The sequence below is a fragment of the Suncus etruscus genome, chromosome 16 (assembly GCF_024139225.1).
Source record: "Suncus etruscus isolate mSunEtr1 chromosome 16, mSunEtr1.pri.cur, whole genome shotgun sequence".
In the NCBI taxonomy this organism is placed as follows: Eukaryota; Metazoa; Chordata; class Mammalia; order Eulipotyphla; family Soricidae; genus Suncus; species Suncus etruscus.
Genome location: NC_064863.1, coordinates 32,434,165 through 32,460,273, shown reverse-complemented (window position 1 = coordinate 32,460,273; position 26,109 = coordinate 32,434,165). Strand labels below are relative to the sequence as shown.

Below are 26,109 nucleotides of genomic sequence, written 5' to 3'. Positions count from 1 at the left end.
GTGGCAGGGATTAAATCTTCAGCCTATGTCTATGAGAGGCTCTGCCACTGAGCCACAGGCTTACGAGCTCTTAAGTACAAAGCTACGTGAAATGCCAAAAATGACATCTGCACAATGGAATACTATGCAACTGTTAAGAAAAAAATGAAGTCATAAATTTTGCTTATACATGGATAGACATAGGGAGTATCATGCCTCATGAGTCAAATGAGTCAGAGGGAAAGAGATAGACATAGAATAATCACATTCATTTGTGGGATATAAAAAAAATAGTACAATACCCAAAGACAATAGAAATATTGGTAGGAAAGGGCAGTTAGAAAAAAAAGAGGGTCCAGAGAGATAGCCTGGACGTAAGGCGTCTGCCTTATATGCAGAGGGACAGTGGTTCGAATCCCGGCATCCCATATAGTCCCCAATGCCTGCCAGGGGCGATTTCTGAGCATGGAGCCAGGAGTGACCCCTGAGCGCTGCCAGATGTGACCCAAAAACCAAAAAAAAAAAAAAAAAAAAAAAAAGAAAAAGGACAACTATGACAGTAATAGGTGTTGGGAGGGGAGGAGGGAGAGAGAGAGATGTTTGCTATGGAAGTAGGCTGGGGGTAACTGGGGAAATTGATGGTGGGAAATAAACACTCATGATGGGTTGGTTACTGAAACATTGCATGACTTTTAACTCTGTATCTCGGAGTAATCTAATACAAAAATTTAAAGCCGAATTTTCATGGAATGCATAGGTATACAGTTGTGTTGGAGAAAAAGATGGAAATTTGTTGGTGTCAAAATCTTTGGGGCTGGGGAGATCATTCAAAGGGTTGGAGTGCATGCTCAGGACCATCAGTTCAACCCTGGTACCCCACAGTCTTCCCAAGTACTACTTGGTGACCCACAGCACTAAGGATATCCTTTCCCCCCAAATAGATCTGATGGCAAAAAGACAAATTTGTTCTGGTTATTCTCACACAGTGCTGAGGTGGCTCTGTGGGTCTGGTCTGTCCTTTCTGGACAAGTCCCAGACAGTGGTTCTGGACCAGCAGGTTCTGCTAACAACCCTGCGATCTCCTGACAGCAGCACTTGGTACCCATGGCAGGTTCTGGTCTCAGGGAGGCCACAGTTTACCTCCTGGGCAGAGGCACTACAGCCCACAAGACAGAGAGACAGTACAAGGTGACTGTCTTGCATGCAGCTGATCTGGGTCTGGTCCTGAGCTGCCCATATGTCCCAAGCCCACCAGAGGTTCAGGACACTATACTATCACCTGAGTATAGAGCCAGGAACAAAATAAAACAAAAAAGAAATGATGCAACTTGGGGTTACGCACCAGACACATCTGGGAATCTAAAAATGGTGCCCCTGCCCCCAAATAAACCATTTTCTACAAGGATTCTGACAGATATTTTGGGACAAACAAACAAAAAGGCAAAATACATGAAGACACTTTTTTTTTAAAGGCAAACCATTAAATACCAAGTAGAGTGATCAAATCCAAGATGCCAATTGAAAATCCCCAAATTTTGCGCAACAAAGACCTCCCGGAATGAACCAGACCAATCAGGGCCCCAGAGTCTGCCAGTGATGTCCAAGAGGGTGAGGATTCCTTAGCACTCTGCTCAGAAGGGAGGATGCCCCTCACCTCTGCCAGCAGCTCTGTCCCCACACTGGGGACCCCAAATGTTCCTTGCGTGGCAGGGAAAAGGAAAAGTACAATTCCTCCTGTCTATGCCACCTAAATCTACCAAGGATGAGGATCAGAAACTAATGGCGCATATGGGGAAGAAGGGGGAGTCGCCTCCCCTTCTCTGAGCCTCCCAGTTTGGCCTCAGAAGGATGGAGGCACCAGCAGGTCAAACTCCTTCCTGAGATGGCTCTCTGCGCTGTGCTGTCGCTCGCCCTCTGTGAAGTTCGGGACGAATGGGCCGTGGCCTGTCTTCTTTGCGGCTCAGCTGTGGGGTTGAGGAGCATTGCCACTCAGTCCCCTGCCTGTCCCCGCAGCTGCTCCACTGTCCTCAGCAGGGCCTCGCGCTCCAGCTCCAGCGTCAGTGCCGCCTGCTTCAGTTTGCTCTCGCTTGCCAGCAGCTTCTCCATCGTGGCTTCCAAGCTCTGGATCCTTCCATTGGCTATCTGCAGAGTCAGAGGACACATGAATATGACCAGCCACCAATGACAGAGAGGTGGATTCCCCGCAGCGAGTGGTGCATGCTTGGCTGGGGCTGTCCTAGGAAAGAACATTTCTTAGCTCCCCTACAGGGAGTTCCTGAGGCAGATGCCAGCCAGTGAGGATGTGTCACATTCATGCAGAGACCCAGTAGAGCATCCCAAGTTATGCCCAATTGCCAACTCTGTGGTCTAGACCTTCCGGGCCTGATGAGGTCTCGTAGGCACCACCACAGCTGAGACACAGCTCCACAATGGCAGAAATGAGCCGTGATTCAGAGACCAAGGCCAGCTCCTTGGTTCTTGCTCAGAAATGTTTGCTGGGCCCACTACATTGGGGCTCAGCCATTAGGTCAATGCTCTAGCTTAGACTCTCCTGAGCAGGAGACAGAGCTCATGGTTGCTGGCCAGTGCTTCTCCACAGAGGGAAATCCTGGTTCTCCAGCTGGATGGTGAATCTATGTGAATAAACTATCTCATGAACACCCCAGGAAATGTAGGGGATGGGGGATTATCTTTCCAGAGGACTTGCACTAGCCCCAGACATTTCCTTAGATATGACATGAAGCAAGCAGACCTCCTTCATCCCATCAGCTTGCAAAGAAGCTGAGGAATACATCCAGGTGTCTTACTCATCCTGGGTACACAGAAAAGGGTGTCTGGAAGGAGTAGTCAGCACTGGCCCAGAAAGACAGAGTGAATGGGAATGGGGGACATTGCGGGTTCCAGACTAACTGCACTTCTGCACCTCTACACGCATGACCTGAACCAGCCTCTCATTAATAAGGAAAAAATGTGTACTCCTCATCCACTTTCACTCATCCTAGTTCAGAAGGAAACCTCTAGAAAGGAGAAGACTGAGGTCCTTGTAAACCTATGTTCCAAATCTATCCTCCAAAGCTGTGCTTTGTTTGTTTGATTTTGGGGTCCCACCTGGCTGTGCAAAGGGTTTACTCCTGGCTCTCAGCTCAGGAATCAATCCTGGCTGAACCATATGGGATGCTGGGGATTAAATCTGGGTCAATCATGTGCAAGGTAAATGCCCTACCCACTGTAATATTGCTCAAGCCCACACTGTACTTTTGATCCAAGGTCTTGAAAATAAAGATCATGATATTGGGTCCCTTCCCCTCTCCATGCAACTCTCCCTTCAATAGACCTCACTTGCGCTTTTGTTCCCAGAAGCTGACGCCTTTGATGTGCTCAAGACTCAAAGCACAATAACTGGCAATAAGCACCCTGAACTCAGGTCAGGTTCAGGGCCTGCTTCAGACAAGACAAAGGGCAGGGACAGCCTCTTGGAAAAGCCGCAGGCCCGTCTGACCTTGGCAAAGGCAACTCTGCCTGCCTCTCTGGGAAAGGCCCGCTCTCCCCTACTGGACTGGCAGGTAGACAAAGGCTAGCAGTGAAGGAAAACTGGGCGCTAGGGCCTCAGCACTGCCCCCTAGGAGCGGCCAGACACTGGTGTGCATGCGCATCTTACCTGCAGCTGCTCTAGGAGATCCAGATTCTGCTTGCGCAAGCTGCTGTTGGCTTTTTCCAACTTGTCCATTCTTTGGTTGTCACTGAGAGGGGAGGAATCCATCAGCTCTTCCTGAAGTACATGGTACTCAACCTCATAGGCTTGTAACTGTTTGGAGACGTCCATTTCAAACACCTGCAGGACACAGAGGTCACCCGGCATTGAAAGCAAGGAAACAGGGGCAGGAGAGACAGAACAGGCAGGACTTAGGGTGGATGCCTGCTTGTGGCCGGCCCTAGTTCAATCCCCGACACTGCTCAGTTTACCAAGTATCACCAGGTATGAGCCGCTAGGGCCCTAAGTACCACCAGCATGACCCATGAAAACCCCTGGTACCTCTGTGCCTAAACAGTGCCACATCCTTTGACATTTGCATTCAAGCAGCAGCGCCACTGAGAACTGGGTGTCCCTGCTACCCATCAACAAAAAGAAAATGAAAACACATTCGAGACCATGCCAACAAGCATCCTCTTCCTACACACCTGCACACAAAACCAGGCACACATAGAATTATGTGCATATCTGTGAATACAGGCATACCTGTGCACACATACATGAGTGTACAGAGACACATGTGTTTATACATGTAACGCAAGCATAAGAACACATATGTGAACATGCAGTGTATGTACACACATGCATACAGATGCACACATATTCAATAAACACCCCCTAAATGGCACCCTAGAACCAGCATTGATTGAGATTAATAAGGAGCCCCTTCACTGGTCCTTTCCCTCAGGAAGGGCCCAAGGGCACCGCAAAATAGCCTCTACGGGTTTGACACTTTCCAAGAGTCAGTGTTTTATTTTTAAAAGCTTTAGCAACATTTATTTTTAGTGCATCTTTTCAGCGCTTATCTCCTTTTTCTCTCCTCAGAAAATTCTATGAGGTCAGCTACATCCACCATGGATCAAAGGCTGTGTGTGTGGGAAGTCGGGGTGGAGGGGTGAATGACAGATACAGAAGCCCTCCAAGGCCAGTGATTGAGTCAATGCTCACTGACAGATAACCAAGGTCAGAGGGGACAGAACAATGGGGTCATAGGGCTACCAACACCAACACTCCCCGGCACACGAGCTCTACAGAAATCAGCCCCACTTCGAAATGTCACCCCACAGATGAGTGAATCCGAAACAGCCTGAGCTGCTGTCTGACTCCTCAGATGACAGTGGCAAGAAGGAAACTGGTGACAGAGCATCCCTGCCCCCATTCTGCGCACAGGCGGTCCCATTGCTCAACTAACCTTGGGGGTGTGCTGGGTGAGCAGCCCCCCAAAAGTAGCGCCGAGAGGTGGGGGACCTGCCTCACCTTGCACCCATCATCCCATAACTAGGCCTTTCAGCCTCTGAGGGCAGCCTCAGCTCAGAACTGGGGCAGAGGAACCAGAGTTGTCCCCACACAAAGCCCCAACATAGCACAGTGGCAGTGGCAGCTAGAGAGGCCTTCACAGGAGAGCTTGTGGCCTCCTCTTGCATGGTCCTGGAGAAATGCTGGAGCTTTGAGTTTCTAAACACTCATTTCAGATGTGGGTGGGGATTGGCCTTCCCCTCCCCTCCAAACCCTCATAGTGACCACGTCTTATTTTTCTAACTCTTCCAACAGAAATCACATCTCTCTTCATGCCATCTGTTTTCAATCTCCAGGTTTTCAATGTTGTACTTAATGCTACCTGTGCATATTGTCTGAGGCCTAAAAATGGAATCCACACACAAACATCTGTGTGTGTGTGTGTGTGTGTGTGAGTGACTTGACTTTGTCATCCCTCAGGCTGACCTGCAGGTCACAGGAATCCACATTCTCTATTTCACAGTACAGCAACCAAACTTGGTGACACTGAAACAGCCTTGAGCTGGCTTTCTGTGTCCACATATGGCTGACCATGACCTCTCTGGTCTCACCCCCCTGGCCTGCAGCCTGGGAAATGGTACTACCCTCATAGCAGGGCTGTAGAATACTGATACCTTTAGTACGCATGACCCCTAGGTTCTGACTCGCAAGCAATGACTCTTCCCAGATCTCTGCCTCTACCCCTCTACCCCTGCCTGTCTCCTGTGTCACGACCACCAGGGTTATGGTCAGAATCAGTATCCTAGGTATAGAACCTTCTTCTTCTTCTTTTTTTTTTTTTTTGGCCACACCTGGCCGTGCTCAGGGGTACTCCTGGCTCTGTGCTCAGAAATCACTCCCGGTGGTCTCAGAGGACCATATGGGATGCGCCAGGGATCGAATCTGGGTCTGTCCCAGGTCATCTGTGTACAAAGCAAAAGTCTTACGACTGTGCTATCACTCTGGCCCCATGGGCACATCCTTTCAATTCAGTAAAGATTTGTTCCTGTGTTGGCTCCCAAAAAGGCAAATCTGGAACATACCAACTGCTGGCCTCTTGCATAGGTATATGCTAAGGTTGATCACTCCTGATACTTCCAGGACTCCTTGAATCTCTCAGGGTCTCCCTGGGTCCCAGTCATCTCTGCTTAACTGCATCTTTATCTTCTACCTGTCACAACATTGTTAGCTCCCAATTTTGCAGTTACGCACCAGCCTTTATCCTCAGCTGTGGCAGCGTGAGGCTGGTAGAAAGGGGAGAATGCTGGGCCCCAATCAATTCTCTCGCACACTGCTCTAGATTCTTCATAACAGTCTTCTAAACAGCTGGGTGGTATTCTACCAAACCGGCACATTGCAGCTGGGCCCATCCATCCATCTGAATCCAGAGATGTGGTTATTGCCAAGGTTTTTGCTGCTATTGAGTACAAGACCAAACTGAGCATCCTTGTACATATCCTCCCATATTTTGGGTTATTTCCTTAGGGTGGATTCCAAGAAGTGGGATTACTAAATCAAAGGTTATAAATCAGGGGTCTCAAACTCGCAGCCCTCCATGCAACATTTTGTGGCCCTGCCCTAGAGGAATCTTTTTTTGTTTTGTTTTGTTTTAGTTGTTTGGGTCACACCCCCCAATGTTCAATGCTTACTACTGACTTTGCACTCAAGGATCACCCCGACTTTGTCTCCTGTGGCCCCCAGGTAAATTGAGTTTGAGACCCCTGGATAAATACTTGATGGGTTTGTGATACATATTGCCAAACTGCTTCCCAAATGGGAACAATCATTGTACAATGTCACTAGCACTCCACACGTGTGTGCATACTGCATGCCCTTGGCATTGAGGATCAGCATTAAAATTTTTCATTATGCTCATCTGGAGGTAAAGCATCATGTTACTCAAATCTAAAGGATGCATGATGTGAAAGACTTTCTCAGACATTTGTTTACAGATTTATCTCCTCCTCTGAGCATTGTTGCTGGTGTTCTTGGCTCATCTGCTGTTGGAGACTCGGGGTTTTCTCTTTGCAGTCCATGAAAATTCCGTGTAATGAAGTCATTAACCATGGTGTCTACAGAACCTACCATAAACGTACCTCATTTCCCAGCACACTCCCCATCAAGCCAATCCCCCTCCCTACTCTGCTGGTCCCTGAGGTGCACCAAGGGCTGGAAAAAGGAGCAGTGGGTCTGGGGACTGGTAATATGGGGGCATAGTGTCTGCAGTGAATTTAAAAAAACAATAATAAAACAACTTGGAGTGGTCTGCTTTTCATTATCACCACACGCAAGCAAATCTAAATGATGCCAGTTGCAGAAGATTGTGCCCCATACTCTTGGGATATCACTGATGGGCCTTTGCAAACACTCAATAGCGTGTAGTGCCCAAGCAAAGTAGGGGAGCCTCCCACAGTGGGAAGAGGGCTGCCTGATGACTCCACATGTCCTTTGAACAAAGCCACCCATAAAAGCCTACATTCCAACCTCCAAATGAATTGTGCATCTTTTTTTTTTTCCCCCCACATTCCCTGAACTGTGCATCTTATCTGGTGTGTCCACATTTGACACTCAGTCCCAGACCTTCTTTAGTGTTTGCAAATGTGTAAACTGCCCCCAGGGACTTGCTGAAATGCAGATTCTGACTCAGCAGGCTGGGATGACTATGCAGTCTAGGCTCTCACCTCCAGTAGCACCCAAGGGATGCTAGGAAGTGGCCTTTGCCCTCCACTGGGACAGTGGGACAAGACTATCACCCCTACCACTTCCCCAGTCTGGGGTGAGTGAGGTTATCTGGTGAAAAGGGCCCAAGACCACCCTCCCAGTCCCAGGGCTCAAAGAGTCCTCCCATCACTTCTGACTCAGGGATGGCCATGGGTTCTGGCACTCAGGACCCCTCAAGATCTCTCCCTTTGGGGCCGGGCGGTGGCGCTAAAGGTAAGGTGCCTGCCTTGCCTGCGCTAACCTTGGACGGACCGCGGTTCGATCCCCCGGTGTCCCATATGGTCCCCCAAGCCAGGAGCAACTTCTGAGCACATAGCCAGGAGTAACCCCTGAGCGTTACTGGGTGTGGCCCAAAAACCAAAAAAAAAAAAAAAAAAAAAAAAGATCTCTCTCTTTGCAGAGGACATGAGACTTGAGTGCCCTCTGCAGGCCAGGAGGTTGAAAGACAGACAAAGAAATAGTGTGTGGCTCCACGTGGCAAACAGGAGGGAGAGGCTGAGTGCTGCCAGCACTGGAGCTGGGTCCCAGAGAGGCTATTAGCAGAACAGAAATCTGGGCCCAGAAGGTAGCCCTGTGTAACCTCTCCTACAATTCCTAGTACTGTCCCTGGTGACTCAAAGGTGCCTTTCTTTCCTGGCTGGGACAAGAGCTGCAGGGTTTTTTTGCAGGTAAGGCTGAAGGTCCCAGTCATTCTCCCTGCCTTCTCCTCTTCCCCCTATAAAAGCCTCCTGGCCCAAGCACTTTCTGCCCTCCCCCCTCCCCGAGAAAATGAATTCAACCCTTTCTTACCCCATTCTTTTAGGCAAAGCAGAAGCCAAAACCCTTAGGCAGCATACAGGCACACCACTTCCCAACTGGATTACCAGCCTCATACAAGCCACCCCAAAACCCCACTACACTGTCAGCAATTAGCTGGGAACAGGCTAATTTTCCAAGGGAAACAGCTCTGATTCTTGCCTCCACCCTTTTATGCAAAGTGCCGACTAGGCTCTTCTTTCCAACCCTAGCTCCCCATCTGGGAAAAAAAAAATCAGAGCCTACCTTGTCCCCCTGATTTGTTCCGGATTCTGTGGGAATAAAGAATGGCCAAGCTTAACCCTTTGTCTGGGAGGGGACAGAATTTATTGTTTAAGCGTGCTGAGTGTATGCTTTGCACACAGGAGGTTCAGGGTTGATCCCTGGCACTGTTAAGAGCGATTCCCAAGCACCAGAGACAGGACTATCCTCTGAGAATGGCTGCCTGTGGCCACCCCAAAACAAACCAAAAATATTAGGGGTCAGAGCTATAGCAGGCAGGGTGTTTGCTATGCAAGCAGCTGGCCTGGGTTTAATCCCCAGCATCCCATATGGTACCCCAAGTCCCACCAGGAGCATAGCCAGGTGTGGTTCAAAACTTTTTTTTTTTTTGGTTTTTGGGCCACACCCAACAGCACTCAGGGGTTACTCCTGGCTCTGTGCTCAGAAATTGCTCCTGGCAGGCTCAGGGAACTATATGGGATGCCGGGAATCGAACCCAGGTCTGTCTTGGGTCTGTCCCATGCAAGGCAAATGCCCAACCACTGTGCTATCTCTCTGGCCTCATTTAAAAAAAAAAAAAAAAGAAAAGTAGTAATGAGGATCCCCTCACATGCCTTTCTCATCAGTCCTCTTCTAATTTTTCCAACAAGTAAAATGCAGTTGAAGATATTAGTGGGACTTCTCAACAACTATCCTTTACAAAAAGTTTTTTTTTCTTAAAGTATTAAATTATCATTTTCCCTCAGCAAGTAAGCTGAGTATCAGCTGAGACCACTTAGCCCACCACTGAATCAAGAGCAATGTGCAAGACCAACCACCTTATTGGTTGAGGTCTCATGGGCTGGAAAGGAAAATGCCAATCCAGAGGCAGGGAAATTCAAATGAGTAGAGATAAAGGGAGAACAGAGTAAATGACACCCAGAGGCTACCCATGGTGTTAAGCAATGGGAGAAGAAAGGGGGATGCTTTCTGGGTCATGCCTGGAGCCCTGAGTCCATGTGGGTCATCTCAGTTCTCCTCTCATGGATATATCCAGATTCACATGTGCTGAGGCCACACACAGAGACCTGATAAGTCAAATGGACTCATGCAACAAGTGGTGCACAGTATGGGGGTACAGAGTGGAGCAGAACTGCCCTGTCCATGGGCATAGGACAGATGTTGTGAATCCATGTCCCTCAGACTCTCCACCTTCCTCTGTGCTGAACCCCAAGGTAGGGTTCAAATGGAAACCACACATGCTATATGGGAGCAACCCCCAGTCACTGGATCCCCTTGGATTAACTAACCACTCCTTCCCCTAAAGAGCTGAACTAATTCCATAAAGATGCCCCATTTCCCAGAGGATGCTTTTCCAATTAGCGCAAAGAGGAAGTTCCAGCTGTGAGGACTAGATTTGGGGTTTCTGAAATGCAGTGATTATTAGAAACAATCAATCAAATGACCTCCGAGGACAAGGGAGAGAAAGTCCGCTCTCATGGCTGATATGTGGGACAAGAATGACGAGCTGCCCTTAGTAAGAGACAGCATGGCTCAACTGCAACGTGGCCAAGCCCCGGAGTCAGCGAGGGACTTTGCAATTCGCCTTTACTGCCTGCAGTAAAAATCCTGCCAAAATGCATTCATGAACATGCAGGTTTGTTTGGTTTTTGTTTTTTGGGGGCCACACCATGCAGTGCTCAGGGGTTGCTCCTGGATCTGCGCTCAAAATCAATCCTGGCCAGATTGGGGGACCATATGGAATGTCGGGATCGAACCGTTGCCTGTCCTGGGTCAGCTGTGTACAAGTCAAACGCCCTACTGCTGTGTTATCTCTCCATCCCCAATATAAATATCTTTAGGAGATGCTGGAGTGATATAGTACAGTGGGTAGGGCACTTGCCTTGCACACAGCCAACCTGGGTTTGATCTATGTTCCCTGAGTACTGCCAGGGGTAATTCCTGAGCACCACTGAATGTGGCCTAAAAACCAAAACCAACCGAACAAAAGAGCTTTAGAAGCCAGGCACACCAAGCTAGAGCACGTGTTTATTCTGAGCCCACTGAGTAAAAAAAGCTTTAGTTCACGGTCTGTTTTTACCCGCCTTGCTCTGTGTTCTCACTTAGGACTAAGTGTCAGATCTAGCGGAGCCCTGGCAGCAGTTGGATCTCCTCTGTGCTATACAGTCTCTGGGTACTTCCAACAGAGATTTTACCCCATGCTAAACAAGCCTGTCCTTCATGGTCAGGAAACCTCATGAGAAGATTAGATTCAAACAGGTTCAAACTCGGCTCCTTTCCTTAAGTCAGACCAGACCACTAATAAATGGCCCCATGCACTTTCCAGCTAATTCGCCCCTCATGCAGCAGCATTTCATAGAGGCTCAAATTCGACTGTAGACAGACACCAGGAAAGCAGAAATCACTGATGTGCAACTGAATTGTTCCACACTTTTTTTTTTTTTTTTTTTTTTTGGTTTTTGGGTCACACCTGGCTCTATGCTCAGAAATCGCTCCTGGCAGGCTCAGAGGACCATATGGGATGTCGGGATTTGAACCACCGACCTTCTGCATGAGAGGTAAATGCCTTACCTCCATGCTCTCTCTCTGGCCTCAATACACTCTTATACTCATTATAGGCACAGCACGCTCACACACCTTCACTCATCCTTACACTTACACTTTCACACACTTTTTGTTTTGTTTTTGTTTTTGGCCCACACCTGGCTGCACTCAGTTGTTGTTCCTGGCTCTGCATTCAGAAATCTCTCCTGGCAGGCTTGGGGGACCATATGGGATGCTGGGGATCGAACCTGCGTCAGCTGCTTGCAAGGCAAATACCCTACCTGCTGTGCTATCACTCCAGCCTCTCACACATACACTCTTAACAGACCTTCACTTACTCTCATCAAACCCTCACACCTTCGTCCAATAGTTACATAGTCACGACAACTTAGTCTACCACAACTTTGTTAGCAGTCACATTTAGAATATTCCATTAATACCATTCAGCATAAAAATCAAAGCATTCAGCTTTCTATGGTGAATAAAAATATGCAGAAGGAAAAACTGAAGTCTCTCAGCTATGAGAGACCATAGTAGGCAGATGGTAGGCTGTCACACCTCCCAGGGCACTGTGTGTCCATGTGAGCTTATCAAACACTCAACAATCCCTCAATCCCCCAAACACATAGCCAAGATGGCTGCACGTTTGTGATTTGCCCCAGGCCCCAAGCCCCCTGATACCAAGGGGCAGGATGCAGGTCCTGCTTACAGAGTTAGAGTCTACATATCAGAGGTGGTTCAGGCCTCTGGAAGGTTCCCTGGGAATCATACCTGATTGATGGTCTTTTCCATTTGGACCAAGCCCAGGTTGGGGAGTGTGTTTTTAATGAAATCCACTATGGTTTCCAGGTTTTCATGCTGTAGAATCAAGGGCTTGTGGCTTCCTAAGAGACTTAAAGCCACCTTAAATATGACCTCTGTTCCCTGGAGAAAGATCATGTCTGGAAAAACACAGAAACACAAAGTTAATCCTAACCAGTTTGATGGAGGAGGGAAGGGCACACCCAGAAGTGCTCAGGACTCACCTCTGGGTCTGTGCTCAGTGATCAGTCCTAGAAATGCTTGGGGGAACTATATAAGGTGTTCAGGATGGAACCTGCATCAGGCATGTGCAAGGTACATGCCTCTACCCACAGTACAATCTCTCTGGCCCCTGCTACAGGATATAAGAATATAAAATTCTACATATGTATGACATAATAATGAATACATATAGTACCAATAAATAATGTATAGTCTTGTTATATGCATGCATGAGACACTGTCACAGATTTAGGTATATCTTTTTTGACTCCAGGTATATAGAAAACAGAAATATGCTGCCCATCTCCCTACACCCACCCCCACAGGCACACTGCTATACTTGGCTCTAGCTCTGTAACTCCAACTTCCTCTCTACCTCTTCCCTTTCTTCTTTCTTCAGACCAACTACAAACAGGCACAGGAATTTGCTGAGCAGGATGTGAATATTCAGCTGACAACAGCACCAGAGGCAACTTAGTCTCTGAGGACACACCCGGATGGGACTCCTTCCCTCTAAGGATGTGCAGACCAGTTCCCTGCACTGGCCTGTCTGGGAGTATCAACTGCATTTCCCCGAGATGTCAGGGACCATGTTCCTGGAAAGGAGTATCTTTTAGTTTCTATTTTTATTGTTGTCACTGTCGCTTTTGTTTTTGTCAAGGGCAATTCCTCTTCTTAAATTTCCTCTGCCAAGAGGTGAACCCCTCCAGGTGACACCCCACTTTCCCGCAGGGACCAGTAGCAGGACAACTGCACACACAGATTTTTAGCAATGTTAGCTTCTTTGTTGCTGTATCAAGTTACCAAAGAATCACTTCTCCACCTGTAACAGCCTAGTCCTTGAGATCTGTTAGCCCACAGCCGCTCAGATTCCTCCCCCAATTATAGGTGACTTCAGTGTTTTTTTTTTCACCAAACCCTTAACTTTCCATACATTATCTCCTCTCTGTTTTACCTTGCACTCAGCTGACCCATATTTCATCCCAGCATCCCATATGGTCCCCTAAATCTGCCAGGACTAATTCCTGAGTGCAGAGCCAGTAGTAAGCTCTGAGCATCACCAGATGTGGTCCAACAACAACAAAAAATTAAAACCATCCCTAAACAAAAGAAAGAGAAACTTCTGGAGCTGACTATTAATTACTCCTACAGCAGGGAGGAAGTCAGATTTTGTTGTTGTTGTTGTTGTTGTTTTGTTTGTTTTTGGGCCATACCCAGTGGTGCTCAGAGATTACTTCCAGATCCATATTCAGGAACAACTCTTGGCAGGCTTGGAGGACCATATGGAAAGCCAGGGATGGAACCTGGGCCGTCCGTGTGCAAGGCAATGCCCTACCTGCTGTACTATATGGCATGAGCCCTGAAATCAAACCTTTCTTTGTTTGTTTGTTTGTTTGTTTGTTTTACAGATTCACCCACCCCCATTCCCAGTGGCAGAAGTGAGTAGAAGACAACAGAAATAGGGGATCTTTGAGGATGCCTCTACATCCAAACTAAAAACTCCTAGGGGAGTGAGTCTCTTTTACATCCTGAGTAGAAGAACAATCATCCCTATGACAGTTAAGAGCAGCAAAGTCTTCCAAGCAGCTGACAGGCAGGTCCTGGGATAGCATTATTTCAATGATAAAAGAACAACTAATAAGGTACCACATGGGGTCATTTAAGGATCTGCTTTCCTGACCCATGGCACTTCCTGTTATGGTTTTGAAGAAACTATCAATCAGTGGAGACTTGGAGTGCTTGGTTCAAAGTGATCCATAAAATAACATATTTTTTTGGTTTGTTTTTGGGTCACACTTGGTGGTGCTCAGAGGTTACTTCTGGCTCTGCACTCAGAAATCCCTCCTGGCAGGCTCAGGGGACCAAATGGGATGCTGGGGATTGAACAACCAACTGTTCTGGGTTGGCTGCATGCAAGGCAAACGCCCTACTACTGTGATATCTCTCTGGCCGCCACAAAATAATCTTTGAGCTTTTGCTGACTGCAAGCTGAAATTCCTTTATTCAGGTATAACACAGTGAAGAGTCAACAAAGGTACGTTTGTCTTGAGGGCTTATCTGGACCTAAGGTCCTATAATGAAATGGGCATCCAGCCAAAAAAGAGTCACTCCACTGTGTGCATGGAAGGCTTGGGGAGTCCAGACAAGCTATCAGAGCACAGAGCTAAACAAAGAGCTAAGAAAAGGAAGGGGCATAGACTGGAGCGATAGAACAGTGGGTACTTGCACTGGTCATCCTGGGGTTCAATCCCTATCATCCCACATGGTCCCCCAAGCCAGCCAGGAGTGAGTCTGGAGTTCAGAGCCGGGAGTAATCTCTGAGCATCTCAGGGTGTGACTCAAAATCCAATAAATAAATATATACTAACGTGGCTTGAAAGAGCAAAGCTCTTTAGAAAAACCTTTTCTTTTTTTTTGGTTTTTGGGCCACACCTGGCGGTGCTCAGGGGTTACTCCTGGCTGTCTGCTCAGAAATAGCTCCTGGCAGGCACGGGAGACCGTATGGGACACCAGGATTCGAACCAAGCACCTTTGGTCCTGGATCAGCTGCTTGCAAGGCAAACACCGCTGTGCTATCTCTCCGGGACCTTAGAAAAACCTCTTAACTCAAAAGTCTAAACCTTGAAAGACAGAACCTGCCTTCTGGCAGATTCTGCAAAAGACATCATCAGGCAATAGCCACCTTCAGCAATTTATAATCAGAGAAGCCCAGGCCTCACTGGGCATTCAGGCCTCGCAGCTCAGCAAAGCAAGGTAGAAACTGTGCAGGCACAGATGCAGCCACCTTCAAGGTGATGCAGGAGAAAATTCAGACTTGTCTCCCACATCACAGAAGTGCACTTTGAGTTCATGAATGCATAATATTAAGAAGGTGAAATACAGGATTTCCAAGGCAGAGTTTGTTCCCTGTGACTGCCTCTGATTGGCTTCATGGGGCTTCAGGAAAGATTTTTTTCTTGTCTCCTACAGCTTTAAGGCCCTCGATCTTGCTGCAGAACTCTCTATCCCCAGGCAGAAGTATTGAGTCCACCCTGCAGGGGCAGAGCTGACCCAGCGCTGACCCTGCTCAGCCCTCCAGCCCAGTGTCCTTTCCAAATTCTTTTCAAGCTGTAATCTGATATTTCAGCTGTTTCCAAAACCTTTGCAGCAGTTAGCAGTCCCTCCTTCCCCTCTCACCCTTCCTGATTCTCTCTAAGACCCTTGGAAAAGTACAGTAAATAATGAGGAGCCTGGTAAGGTGGGCAGATAGAATTTCTTTTTATTTCTAGAGAAGGAGGAAAAGTAAAAGGCATTAGAAGTTTCTGGCAAGAGACAGAAGCCACAGTTAGAGAACATTGTTTTCACTAAGTCTTGGTAGTAAATGAAGCACACAATTTGGAATCTCGAAAATAATTATTTTTCAAAGTATGATATTAAAACGTGATACTTTCACCAACTATCTATTCAATGAGGAGATGGATTTTAGTATCTATTTTATTTCAATGATTACTTTTTTTTTTTTTTTTTTTTTTTTTTTTGGTTTTTGGGCCACACCCGTTTGAAGCTCAGGGGTTACTCCTGGCTATGCGCTCAGAAATCACCCCTGGCTTGGGGGGACCATATGGGACACCGGGGGATCGAACCGCGGTCCATCCACTTGCAAGGCAGACACCTAACCTGTAGCACCACCTTCCCGGCCCCCAATGATTACTTTTTAAAGGCAGAAAATAATCAATTTGAAAAGGTAGTTTAAATTTGTCTAATTAGGCAAAGGGAGTTTATGAATATTCTTTGTGGTCAGAAATTAATAATAATAATTGCAAAAGTTAATATTCGGAGGAAAAGAGAAGAAAAGAAGACCCAATATTCACTTTGATTATAAAAATATGTCTTTGCGGGCCCGGAGAGATAGCACAGCGGCGTTTGCCTTGCAAGCAGCCAATCCAGGACCAAAGGTGGTTGGTTCGAATCCCGGTGTCCCATATGGTCCCCCGTGCCTGCCAGGAGCTATTTCTGAGCAGACAAAAAAAAAAAAAAAAAAAAAAAAATATATATATATATATATATATATATATATATATATATATATATATATATGTCTTAGCATTTCCAGAATTTGAATATCACCACATTCCTGCAAGTATGCCTAGAGCAGACAACCTTCAAAGTTAAGAAACTTTCTTATTCTAAAAACTTATGTAGAGGCCAGAGAGATAGTACAAGGAATAAGGCTTTTGGTTTGCATACAACTTATCCAGGTTCAATACCTGGTACCTCATATGGTCCTCAGGACTGCCAGGAATAAACCTGGAGCACCCAGGTATGGCCTTAACATGAAAAGGAAAAAAAAAAACCCAAACCAAAAAATAAAACAAAATGCAAATAAATATGGTAAGATTAAAGATTTAGGGATCTAGAGGCCAGAAAGATAGCACAGTGTAGGGCATTTGCCTTACATATGGCCAGCCAGGATGGACCTGAGTTCGATTTACAGCATCCCATATGGTCCCTCGAGCTCCGATTCAGGAGCAGTTTCTGAGCGAAGAGCCAGGAGTGACCCCTGAGCACCGCCTGGTGTGGTCCAACCCCCACCTCAAATGTTGTTAAAGATTTAGGGATCTAGAGAGAGCTCATTTGGTAGGGTATTTGCCTAGCACACAGCTGACCCAGGTTTGATCCACAGCACTGCATATGGTCCCTTGAGCATCTATAGGAATGATCCAATAGCACAAAGCCAGGAGTAAGTCCTGAACACCACCAGGTATGAACCAGAACAAAACAGATTACAGACTTTGGGTTTAAGCAGAATACTACCAAGAGAGACATACTAGCACCAAGCAGGGAATGCATTTTAGGCACTACCAGGTGTGGCCCCAAAAACAAACCCCACAAAATTACACATTACCCCTTTCCTTCCTGTTGATTCTTTTTTTTTTTTTTTTGGTTTTTGGGCCACACCCGGTAACACTCAGGGGTTACTCCTGGCTATGTGCTCAGAAGTCGCTCCTGGCTTGGGGGACCATATGGGATGCCGGGGGATCGAACCGCCGTCCGTCCAAGGCTAGCACAGGTAAGGCAGGCACCTTACCTCTAGCGCCACCGCCCGGCCCCTCCTGTTGATTCTGTTGTGCTGCTGTGATGATGGACAGAGAAAGTAATAAACTAACTAGAGTATAAAATAGCATAATAGGGGACTAGCAAATGCCCAAAGATCGTAGAAATGAAGAACATAGAGGCTGAAGACATAGTACAGTGGCTAGGGCATTTGCCAAGCATGCAGCAGACCCTAGCATGCCATATGGTTCTCTGGGCTTTCAAGAAGTGATCCCTAAATGTAGAGCCAGGAGTAAGCCCTGAGCACCAACAGGTGTGGTAGCAAAACAAAGCAAACAAAAAAGAAATATAGACCACGAGTATTGGTCTTCAGTAGAAAGCCAAGGATCAAAGTGGGACAGGGAAGAAAATACTGCAACAATGGTAGACGGAAGCATTCAGTCAGGAGGGGGTGTGCTGAAAGTTGGTAAACCCTATGTGTGAAACTCTACCATCAATAGTACTACAAGCCACAGTGATAAAAATTTCTCAAAAAATGTCTATCATTGGGGCGGAGCGATGGCACAGTTGTAGGGCATTTGCCTTGCACACGGCTAACCCAGGATAAACCACAGTTCAATCCTCTGGTGTTCCATATGGTCCCCGAAGCCAAGAGCTATTTCTGAGTGCATAGCCAGGAGTAACCCCTGAGTGTCACCGGATATGACCCAAAATTAAAAAAAAAAGTGCCTATCATAGAGGCAGGGTGTGAGGGAAACTGGGAACACTGGTGAAGGGGTTGGTGTTGGAACACAATACGTCCAAAATCCAATCCTGAGTAACTTTGTAGATTCATGGCAACTAAAATATTGTGATGAATTAAGAACCTTATAAATGTAATTTCATTTTATTGGTGGAAGTTTTAGTGTGTTTCTTTTCTGCTTCCTTTTGCTTTTGCAAGACAAAGCATCACAAATGCAGGGCAAATACTGTATGCTACAAGCCACCTCCAGGCCCCTCTGAACTGCTTTCAGTAGGAGAATACGGCACAGAGTCAGCTGTAACAGGGCCTCCTTGGACTTCACCGGGCAGAGAGTCCATCCCTGCAGCCCACAGAGGCTTGGAATCTGTTTGAGCGAATCTTTCATACCAGCACTGATCCACACACGCTTACCAAATACCCGAGCCACGAAGCCCAAGGGGAACTGAGAGGCGAACACAGTGAGGAACCAGGGCGCTGCGTAGAGGCTGGGCCCGATCTCCTGCTCTTCCAGGTGGCTGTGCAGGTCCCGGTGGTAGTCATGCAGGAGCCGAGAGAGCTGGTACATCTGGATCTGCGGGACACAGAGACCAGCTGAGCCTGGCCATTCAGCCCCCCCACGTGGCCCTGCCCACGAGGGCTCTGCGTGAGGGTGCGGGCAGGCCCTGCATGCTGTACCATTCAATTCTTTGCATTCCTGCCTAAAGGAATCTAAACATCTGTCTCTCTTGAGGAAACCTTTCATGCATTTTCTTCATTGTACCCAATCTTTGCAACATGCCCACCAGGAGGGAATTCAGGAGGTGGGTGCTGAGGGGGTGCCAGTAGGATTCTATTGTGTGGGTTCCTTAGCCCACTCCCCACAGTTGGCCCCCAACTGACTCAAGTAGGTAGGTCCAGAGGGATTTCTGAGGCTTAGAACACAAAGCATCCAGATCCTGGGCAAGTTAAAACACATAGATGAGGGGCTGGAGGAAGATAATAATACAGTGGGGAGGGCATTTGTCTTGCATGAAGCCGACGTGAGTTTGATCCCCAGCCTCCCATATGGTCCCCTGAGTCTGCCAGAAGCAGGAATAAGCCCTGAGCATCACTGGGTGTGGCTCCAATACACACAAACAAAAACCACATAGATAAGAGAAATGGTTTCTCTCCAGATGGAGAAAATATTGTGTCCAGCTCAAGTTGAGCTTTGACCCAAAGTGTTCCCTCTTCAGAGAGTGACAGGGTGTGACAAGGTCCAGCAGGGCCAGCCTGCATCACAGCAGCCCTATGGATGGAGTCCAACCCCCAGTTAGAAACTAGAGAGGATCAGATGCCTTCCACCATGCTGCAGGCTGGGGTGCACCCGAAGGAAGAAAAATAGCAAGGCGTCCCACCCACAACTTTCCTGTATCAAAAATAACTGACTAGCCAGGGTCATCCGCTTGTCCTGGAGGATCCTGAATTGCAACACTAAGTTATATGAGTCAAAAACAGCTCTCTGGGGTGGCAACCAAAAGATTTTAAATTGTTAATTTGGGGAGAGAGGCACACCCAGCTAAGCTTTGGGCTACTCTGGGGGAAGGGTTGGAACATGGGGCTGACGCCCTGTGAGTCCCCTGCCCAGACCACATGGAGTAAGAACCTGACAGTCGGTGCAAAGTGACTGTGGGGTGGCCGGAGAAATAGCATGGAGGTAGGGCATTTGCCTTGCATGCAGAAGGATGGTGGTTCAAATTCCGGCATCCCATATGTTCCCCGAGCCTGTCAGGAGCGATTTCTAATCATAGAGCCAGGAGTAACCCCTGAGCACTGCTGGATATGACCCCCCAAACAAACAAACAAGAAGTGACACGTGTGCCCAGTAGTGGCTGCCAAAGTCGTGTACCAACAGGCAGGACATGGTGTTTGAGCCGCCTGCGGTGGGAGTAGCAATGGGAGCTGGGTGCTACCACAGGGCCTGCTTAGGCCAATGTAGTTCAAGAACCAGAGTCACAGCTCTGCAGATGGACAATCCTTCACTTTCAGATCATTTTATGAAGCTTTCCATGGAAATATGAATTGAGCAGGTAAATAGCTAAAGGACAGGATCCCTGTGGGAAGTGAATAAGAAGGGAAAAGAAAGAGCCAGGAGCCGAAGCGATAGCCCAAGGTGTTTGCCTTGCATGGGCCAACCTGGATTTGACCCCTGGCATGCCCAAAACAAACAAACAAACAAACAAACAAAAGAAGTGGCAGAGAGAGAGAGAGGAGAGAGAGAAAAAGAGAGGAGAGAGAGAGAGAGAGAGAGAGAGAGAGAGAGAGAGAGAGAGAGAGAGAGAGAGAGAGAGAGAGAGAGAGAGAGAGATTGAGATTGAGATTCTTGGGGTGGGGGGGTAGGATGGAAGTGATGCACATGACCAGAAGGTCATAAAGAGCTTCTCCAGAAACCAGATGATAAGTGTTCCAGTAGGTCAGGCCTCAAGAGATCACCTTGATGATCTAGAGGACTGGAGGACGAGTCAGAGGGAGGAAGCCGTGGAATCAGACAGGATGCTGGGCCTAAATCCCAGATTTGTTGCTTGTTTGCCATGACCTGGACAAATGGAGTAACCTCTCCGTGCCTAAGTTTTTCTGCCTGTCACCTGTCAGCTGAGCTATGACACAATGATTGGTGTCTTCCTGAGGGTGGGGAACGTTTGACCTCTATGGCCCCAGTAAGGTCAACATTCTTTTTTTTTTTTTTTTTTTGGTTTTTGGGTCACACCCAGTAAAATTCAGGGGTTACTCCTGGCTCCGAGCTCAGAAATCGTTCCTGGCGACCGTATGGGATGCCAGGATTCAAACCACAGTCTGTCCTGGGTGGGCTGTGCACAAGGCAAACGCCCTACCACTGCACTACCTCTCCGGCCCCAAGGTCAACATTCTTAGCCAAGCCAGGCCTGGAAAGCAGTTGTGACCAGTTGTCACACCAGACTGAACAACGCAAGGAAGGCTCACAGTACCTGCAGGATGATCATGTCGGGCCGGTATTGCTTCCGCAGGCCCATGTCGAACATCAGAAACTTGAGCATGTGGAAGGCCTCTTCCTCGCCCATGTGCAGCAATAAGATGCCAGCTACAAAGCTGAGTCCTTGGCAATAGCCAACTTCCTGGTCCAGGAGCGAGTAGGCCTTCAGGATGTTGTAGAGAGACAGCTGGCCTGCTCCAAGCTGGGCAGAGAAGTAGGGGTGTGTGGGGAAGGTCCTGCCTGTGAACACAGATGCACATACGCCATCAGTGAAGGGGAGGGAGCTGAAAGAACTGGAAATCCCTGAGCTCTGGGGTCAGAGCTATAGGCCTGCAGAAGCTGGGTCTGATCTTAAATCAGACTTTGGAGCTACAGATCTGCTGTTTATTGAGGTCAGCTACTGGTTTCCAGAATAAACTCTAGCCATTAAAAACCAGCCATCAGGGGCCAAAGAGATAGCACAGTGGTAGGGCATTTGCCTTGCATGCAGCCAATTCAGGAAGGATGGTGATTCAAATCCCGACATCCCATATGGTGCCCTGTGCCTGCCAGGAGCAATTTCTGAGTGCAGAGCCAGAAGTAACCCCTGAGTGCTGCCGGAGGTGACCCCAAAACAAACAAGTAAACAAACAAACAAACAACAACAATAAAACAGCCATCAAATGAAATCAACCCAGGTGTCCAATGATAGATGAACAGATTATTAAGATGTGGTACATAGACACAATGGAATACTATGCAGCTATGGGAAAGGCAAATGCCATACAGCTGTGCTATCTCTCTGGTCCCAAACAGATTTAATTTTTAACACATTTCATGACACAATGAGAAAAATGAGAGGATATGGTTACCATTCATGGCTTTGGGGTTTGAGATTACAGACATGTACGAATTTCTATTAAAACCAAGATAAGAGAAGAGAAAAATATCAAAGACTATCTTATTTTGTTTTGTGTTTTGTTTTTGAGTCACTCTTGATAATGCTCAGGGCTTCCTCCAGGCTCTGTACTCAGGAATTTCTTCTGATGGTGCTCAGGGATGCTAAAGATGAAACCCGCTGACTGCATACAAGGCAAATGCCCTACCTGCTGTACTAGCATTCCAACCCCTCGCAGACCATCTTTAAGTCCCTTCTCCAGTTCCAAATGCAGAGTGGGAAAGAAGTGTAAGTTCAGCCTGCTGTCCAGAGCTTTCACTTTTCATGAAAGTGAAGACAAGCCAGTGAGCTGTTCAGAAGGATCCTGGCGGAAATGCCAAGGCCAGGAGGGCATCAGGGGCGAACAATTGGGCTGTGTTCTTTAAATATCTCTGCTTGATTAGTGGCTGAGTCCTTGCAGCTGCTGATACCCAGGGTTGTGGGGTTGGTTGCTTTGCTTTGACACAATGCCCTGAAGCATGATTTGCCTAAACTTGGAGGGCATCAAAATGCAGATTTTTTTTAGGCTGAGTCTGGGGAGGGCTGCCATCAGCTACTCTTGAATATTTGTGGCACCTCTGTTTGATTCTGGGATCTATACCCCAAGCTGGACAGGAACTGTGACCAGAGGGAGGTGCTTTCCCATCTGAGGGCTGCAAATACTCCCTGGGGCTCACCTAAAGGGTGTGGGGGAGCTGTGTGCCCCTGGTCCTGACACTGAATGACCCTGGGACACAGATCAGGTTCAGACTTTTATAAGAGGAAATGAAGTCACACTCCACTTTAACCAGTATGTTTGTTTATCAGTAGGGGCCACACTTAGAAGTACTGGCCGTGTGTGTGTGTGTGTGTGTGTGTGTGTGTGTGTGTGTGTGTGTTTGTGTGTGTGTTGGAGCATGCAGTGCTGGGGATCAAACTCAGACCTTACACAAGCCAGGATGTATGTATCTGTGTGTGTGCTTATGTGTGTGAGTTTGTGAGTATTTGTGTGAAAATGTGTGTATATTTTAAAGTGTGTTTGTGTATGTCTGTGTGAATGTGAGTTTGGGTGGTGTGTGTTTGCGAGTTTATGAGTATATATGTGTGTTTGTATGAGAGTGAGTAAGTGTGTGTGTGTGTGTGTGTGTGTGTTGGAGTATACAGTGCTGGGTCTCGAACTCAAGGCCTCACACAGGCCAGGCCTGAAGGCTGATCAGCCACACTGGCCCTTCTGGCCCTTTGTTTTATTTATTCCTGCCATCCTGACTACCCTGTTTAGGGTCTGCTGTGGTACTTGTCTTACACTGCAAGGTGTGTGCTTTGCTACTGGGCTACCTCCTGTCTGTCTGTCTGTCTGTCCGTCCGTCCATCCGTCTGTCTCTCTCTCTCTCTCTCACTCACTCACTCACTCCAGGAGTGTCATTCACAATGATGGCAATAATCAGGATTCCATGAGGTGGTCCTGAAAGTACCAGACACAAGGACAGGGCCCTTTCCCGGCAAGCTCCCCAGAACAAAGCCTGTAGCTAGCTCGCTATAACTGCAGAATGCAAAGCGCACACGGGACAGATCGGGCGTGCCACAGAAGCAAATTGTCGCCAGCAGTGTCAGCAGGGCAGAGCAGCCTCCCCAGAAGTAGTGTGACTCCACCTGACTAGAGCAGAGTGGAGCCAGGGACAGCGGGAAATGGGCAGTCTCAGAGCAGGGACGCCAGAGGAAGCAGAAGTATTCTGTTCTGGGACATGCTGCCGCTGCGAACAGCCAGCGATACTCAGCTTCTCTGTAGATCATGCATTGACAATAACAGAAGCCTAAATTATTTTTTGTTTGTTTATTTGGGGGTAGAGGGAAGGCTACTCCCTCCAACAGTCCTCAGAGGATCAAGCCATACTACATGAGCATGGAAAGTTCCCACATGCAAAGCAGGTACCTGGGCCCACTGAGCCTTGCTCCAGACCCTGTGCCTCAATTCTTTTTCTTTTCCTGGGGAGGGGGGGAGAAGGTCACACCCAGCGGCACTCAGGGGTTACTCCTGGCTCTGTGCTCAGAAATCGCTCCTGGCAAGCTCAGGGGACCATATGGGATGCCGGGACTCAAACCTCTGTTTGTCCTGGATCAGCTGTGTGCAAGGCAAACGCACTGCCACTGTGCTATCTCCCCAGCCCTGTGCCTCAACTCTTATCAAGCTGACACCCATCCAACATCAATAAAGAATACCTTTCAAACACAGGGAAACACGGCCCCTATAACAAAAGCTATCATTCTCACTCTAAATCTTGCCCCAAAGTTAGTAAGAGCAAACTCCCATTTCAAGAAGGAAAGTGAACAAAATCTGGCTAATCAACAAGTGTTTCATTTCTCTGGGGAGCATCTGAGAGTCACTTTGGAAGAACAATTGAGGCAGGGATGAGTCTGTGCAACTCCAGAGGGGCTGTGGGTTAGGAGCATATGGATTAAAAGAAAGTAAAGATTAAACATGGAGCTATCTGGGGCCAGAGTGATAGTACAGAGGGACGGTGTTTGCCTTGCACGCAGCCAGCTCGGGTTTGATCACGGGCATCACTAATGATCCCGAGTCCCATCAGGAATCATCCCTGAGTAAAGAGCCAAGAATAAGCATTGTGTGTCCCCAAACCTCCCCCCAAAAATAATTAAAAATAAATAAAAGGGGCCGGAGTAGTGGTGCAAGTGGTAAGGCGTCTGCCTTGCATGTGCTTGCTTAGGACGGACTATAGTTCGATCTCCCAGCATCCCGGAGCAATTTCTGAGCGAATAGCCAGAAGTAACCCCTGAGTGTCACTGGCTGTGGCCAAAAAACCAAAAATAAATAAATAAATAAATAAATAAATAAATAAATAAATAAATAAATAAAATGATGGGGAAAAAAATGGTAGTTTTCAGAAGCCAGGGAGAATTTCTATCAGAGCCCTCTGAAATTAGGGCAAACAGAGATCAAATATGATTGATAGGAAACCCCATTTATGGCAGGATCTAGGCCACTCAGAAGCAGACACTATATACTCCAGAAATGCTGGGGAGAGGGGACATGCCCTGGAGTGACCCAGAAGTACAAACCAGGAGGCGAAGCCTACTTGAGAAGGAGGCAAGGTGTGTGTGGGGGGGAGGGGAACAGCAGCCGGCACTGGCTCTCAGAAGAGGGGACTGCACTTGGCTTTGAGAGGTGCTGTCAGGGAAGGGTGTAGGAGGACACGTGGCCTGCTGGGCCCTCCTCTCACAGTGTGTGGACTCCATGCCAAATGGAACAAAGGCTGCAGAGGAGAGCGCCCAAGGTGTGGCCCACAATACAACCCTCGCCCTCCTGGTCCTTGTTTCCAGGGGATTTGGCCTGGCCTTCCTCTCTTGGCACAAATGAAAGGACTCATGAGCAGCTCAGCAGGGCCAGAGGGCAGCCCCACCTGAAAAGGGATAGGGAGAACAGGGAGTGTGGGGAGGTGGGTGGGGAGCAGAGAGCCTGGCGCCAACACCCCCTGCCCCTCAGCCCCCACATCAGGCCTGTTTTCCACCGCATTTCACATGATGGGGACATGATGTCATTCTTTTTGTGACTCATCACACTTGCAAACAGGGTTCCTGCCAACATGCAGAGGGTCACTGGGCCAAACAACTCCAGCCTCGTGCCTTGGATAACTGTCCCCGGGGCAGTCACAGCTGGCAGCTTCACCCCAGGCCCGATAGATGTGAAGGGGATTGTCCCTGTACCATAACAAGCACAGGTCCTTCCAAGAAGAAGGTCTCTCTGTTTACAGCTCCCGGGCTCTGAGAGGATGCAGCACCCCACTTTCCAGGATTGTGAAAGCTTCCTGAGCAGGGGTGGGGGGTTATGGGGGTGGGTGGTGGTGAATGGATCCCTTGGGCCAGCACCTCAGACATTTTTGTTTATTAGTTTTTGGTTTTGGGTCACACCTGGCAGCACTCAGGGGCTACTCCTCAGGGGCTACGCTCAAAAATCCCTCCTGGCAGGCTCGGGGGACCATATGGGATGCTGGGATTCAAACCACCATCCTTCTGCATGCAAGGCAAACACTCCATGCTATCTCTCTGGCCCCCACCTCAGACACTTCTATAGCATTTGCCCAGAGCAGGCCTAGTGGGGGAAACTCAGTGCACTGTGCTGCATGAGCCACTGCCCAGCCCCTATG

General features: G+C 48.0%; 1 protein-coding gene across 1 annotated transcript in view; it reads right to left on the bottom strand.

The window, feature by feature from the left end:
• Positions 1-1,556: 1,556 nt before the first annotated feature.
• The window catches only part of TBC1D1 (TBC1 domain family member 1), a 182,878-nt gene continuing 158,325 nt past the window's right edge, over positions 1,557-26,109 (bottom strand). Inside the window, exons 18-22 of the mRNA XM_049790103.1 lie at positions 21,050-21,294; positions 18,498-18,657; positions 12,059-12,228; positions 3,638-3,811; positions 1,557-2,121 (exon numbers count right to left, since the gene is read on the bottom strand). Of these exons, the coding sequence (XP_049646060.1) occupies positions 1,969-2,121; positions 3,638-3,811; positions 12,059-12,228; positions 18,498-18,657; positions 21,050-21,294 (902 nt within the window). The 3' untranslated portion in view covers positions 1,557-1,968. The remainder of the gene's footprint in view (positions 2,122-3,637; positions 3,812-12,058; positions 12,229-18,497; positions 18,658-21,049; positions 21,295-26,109) is intronic.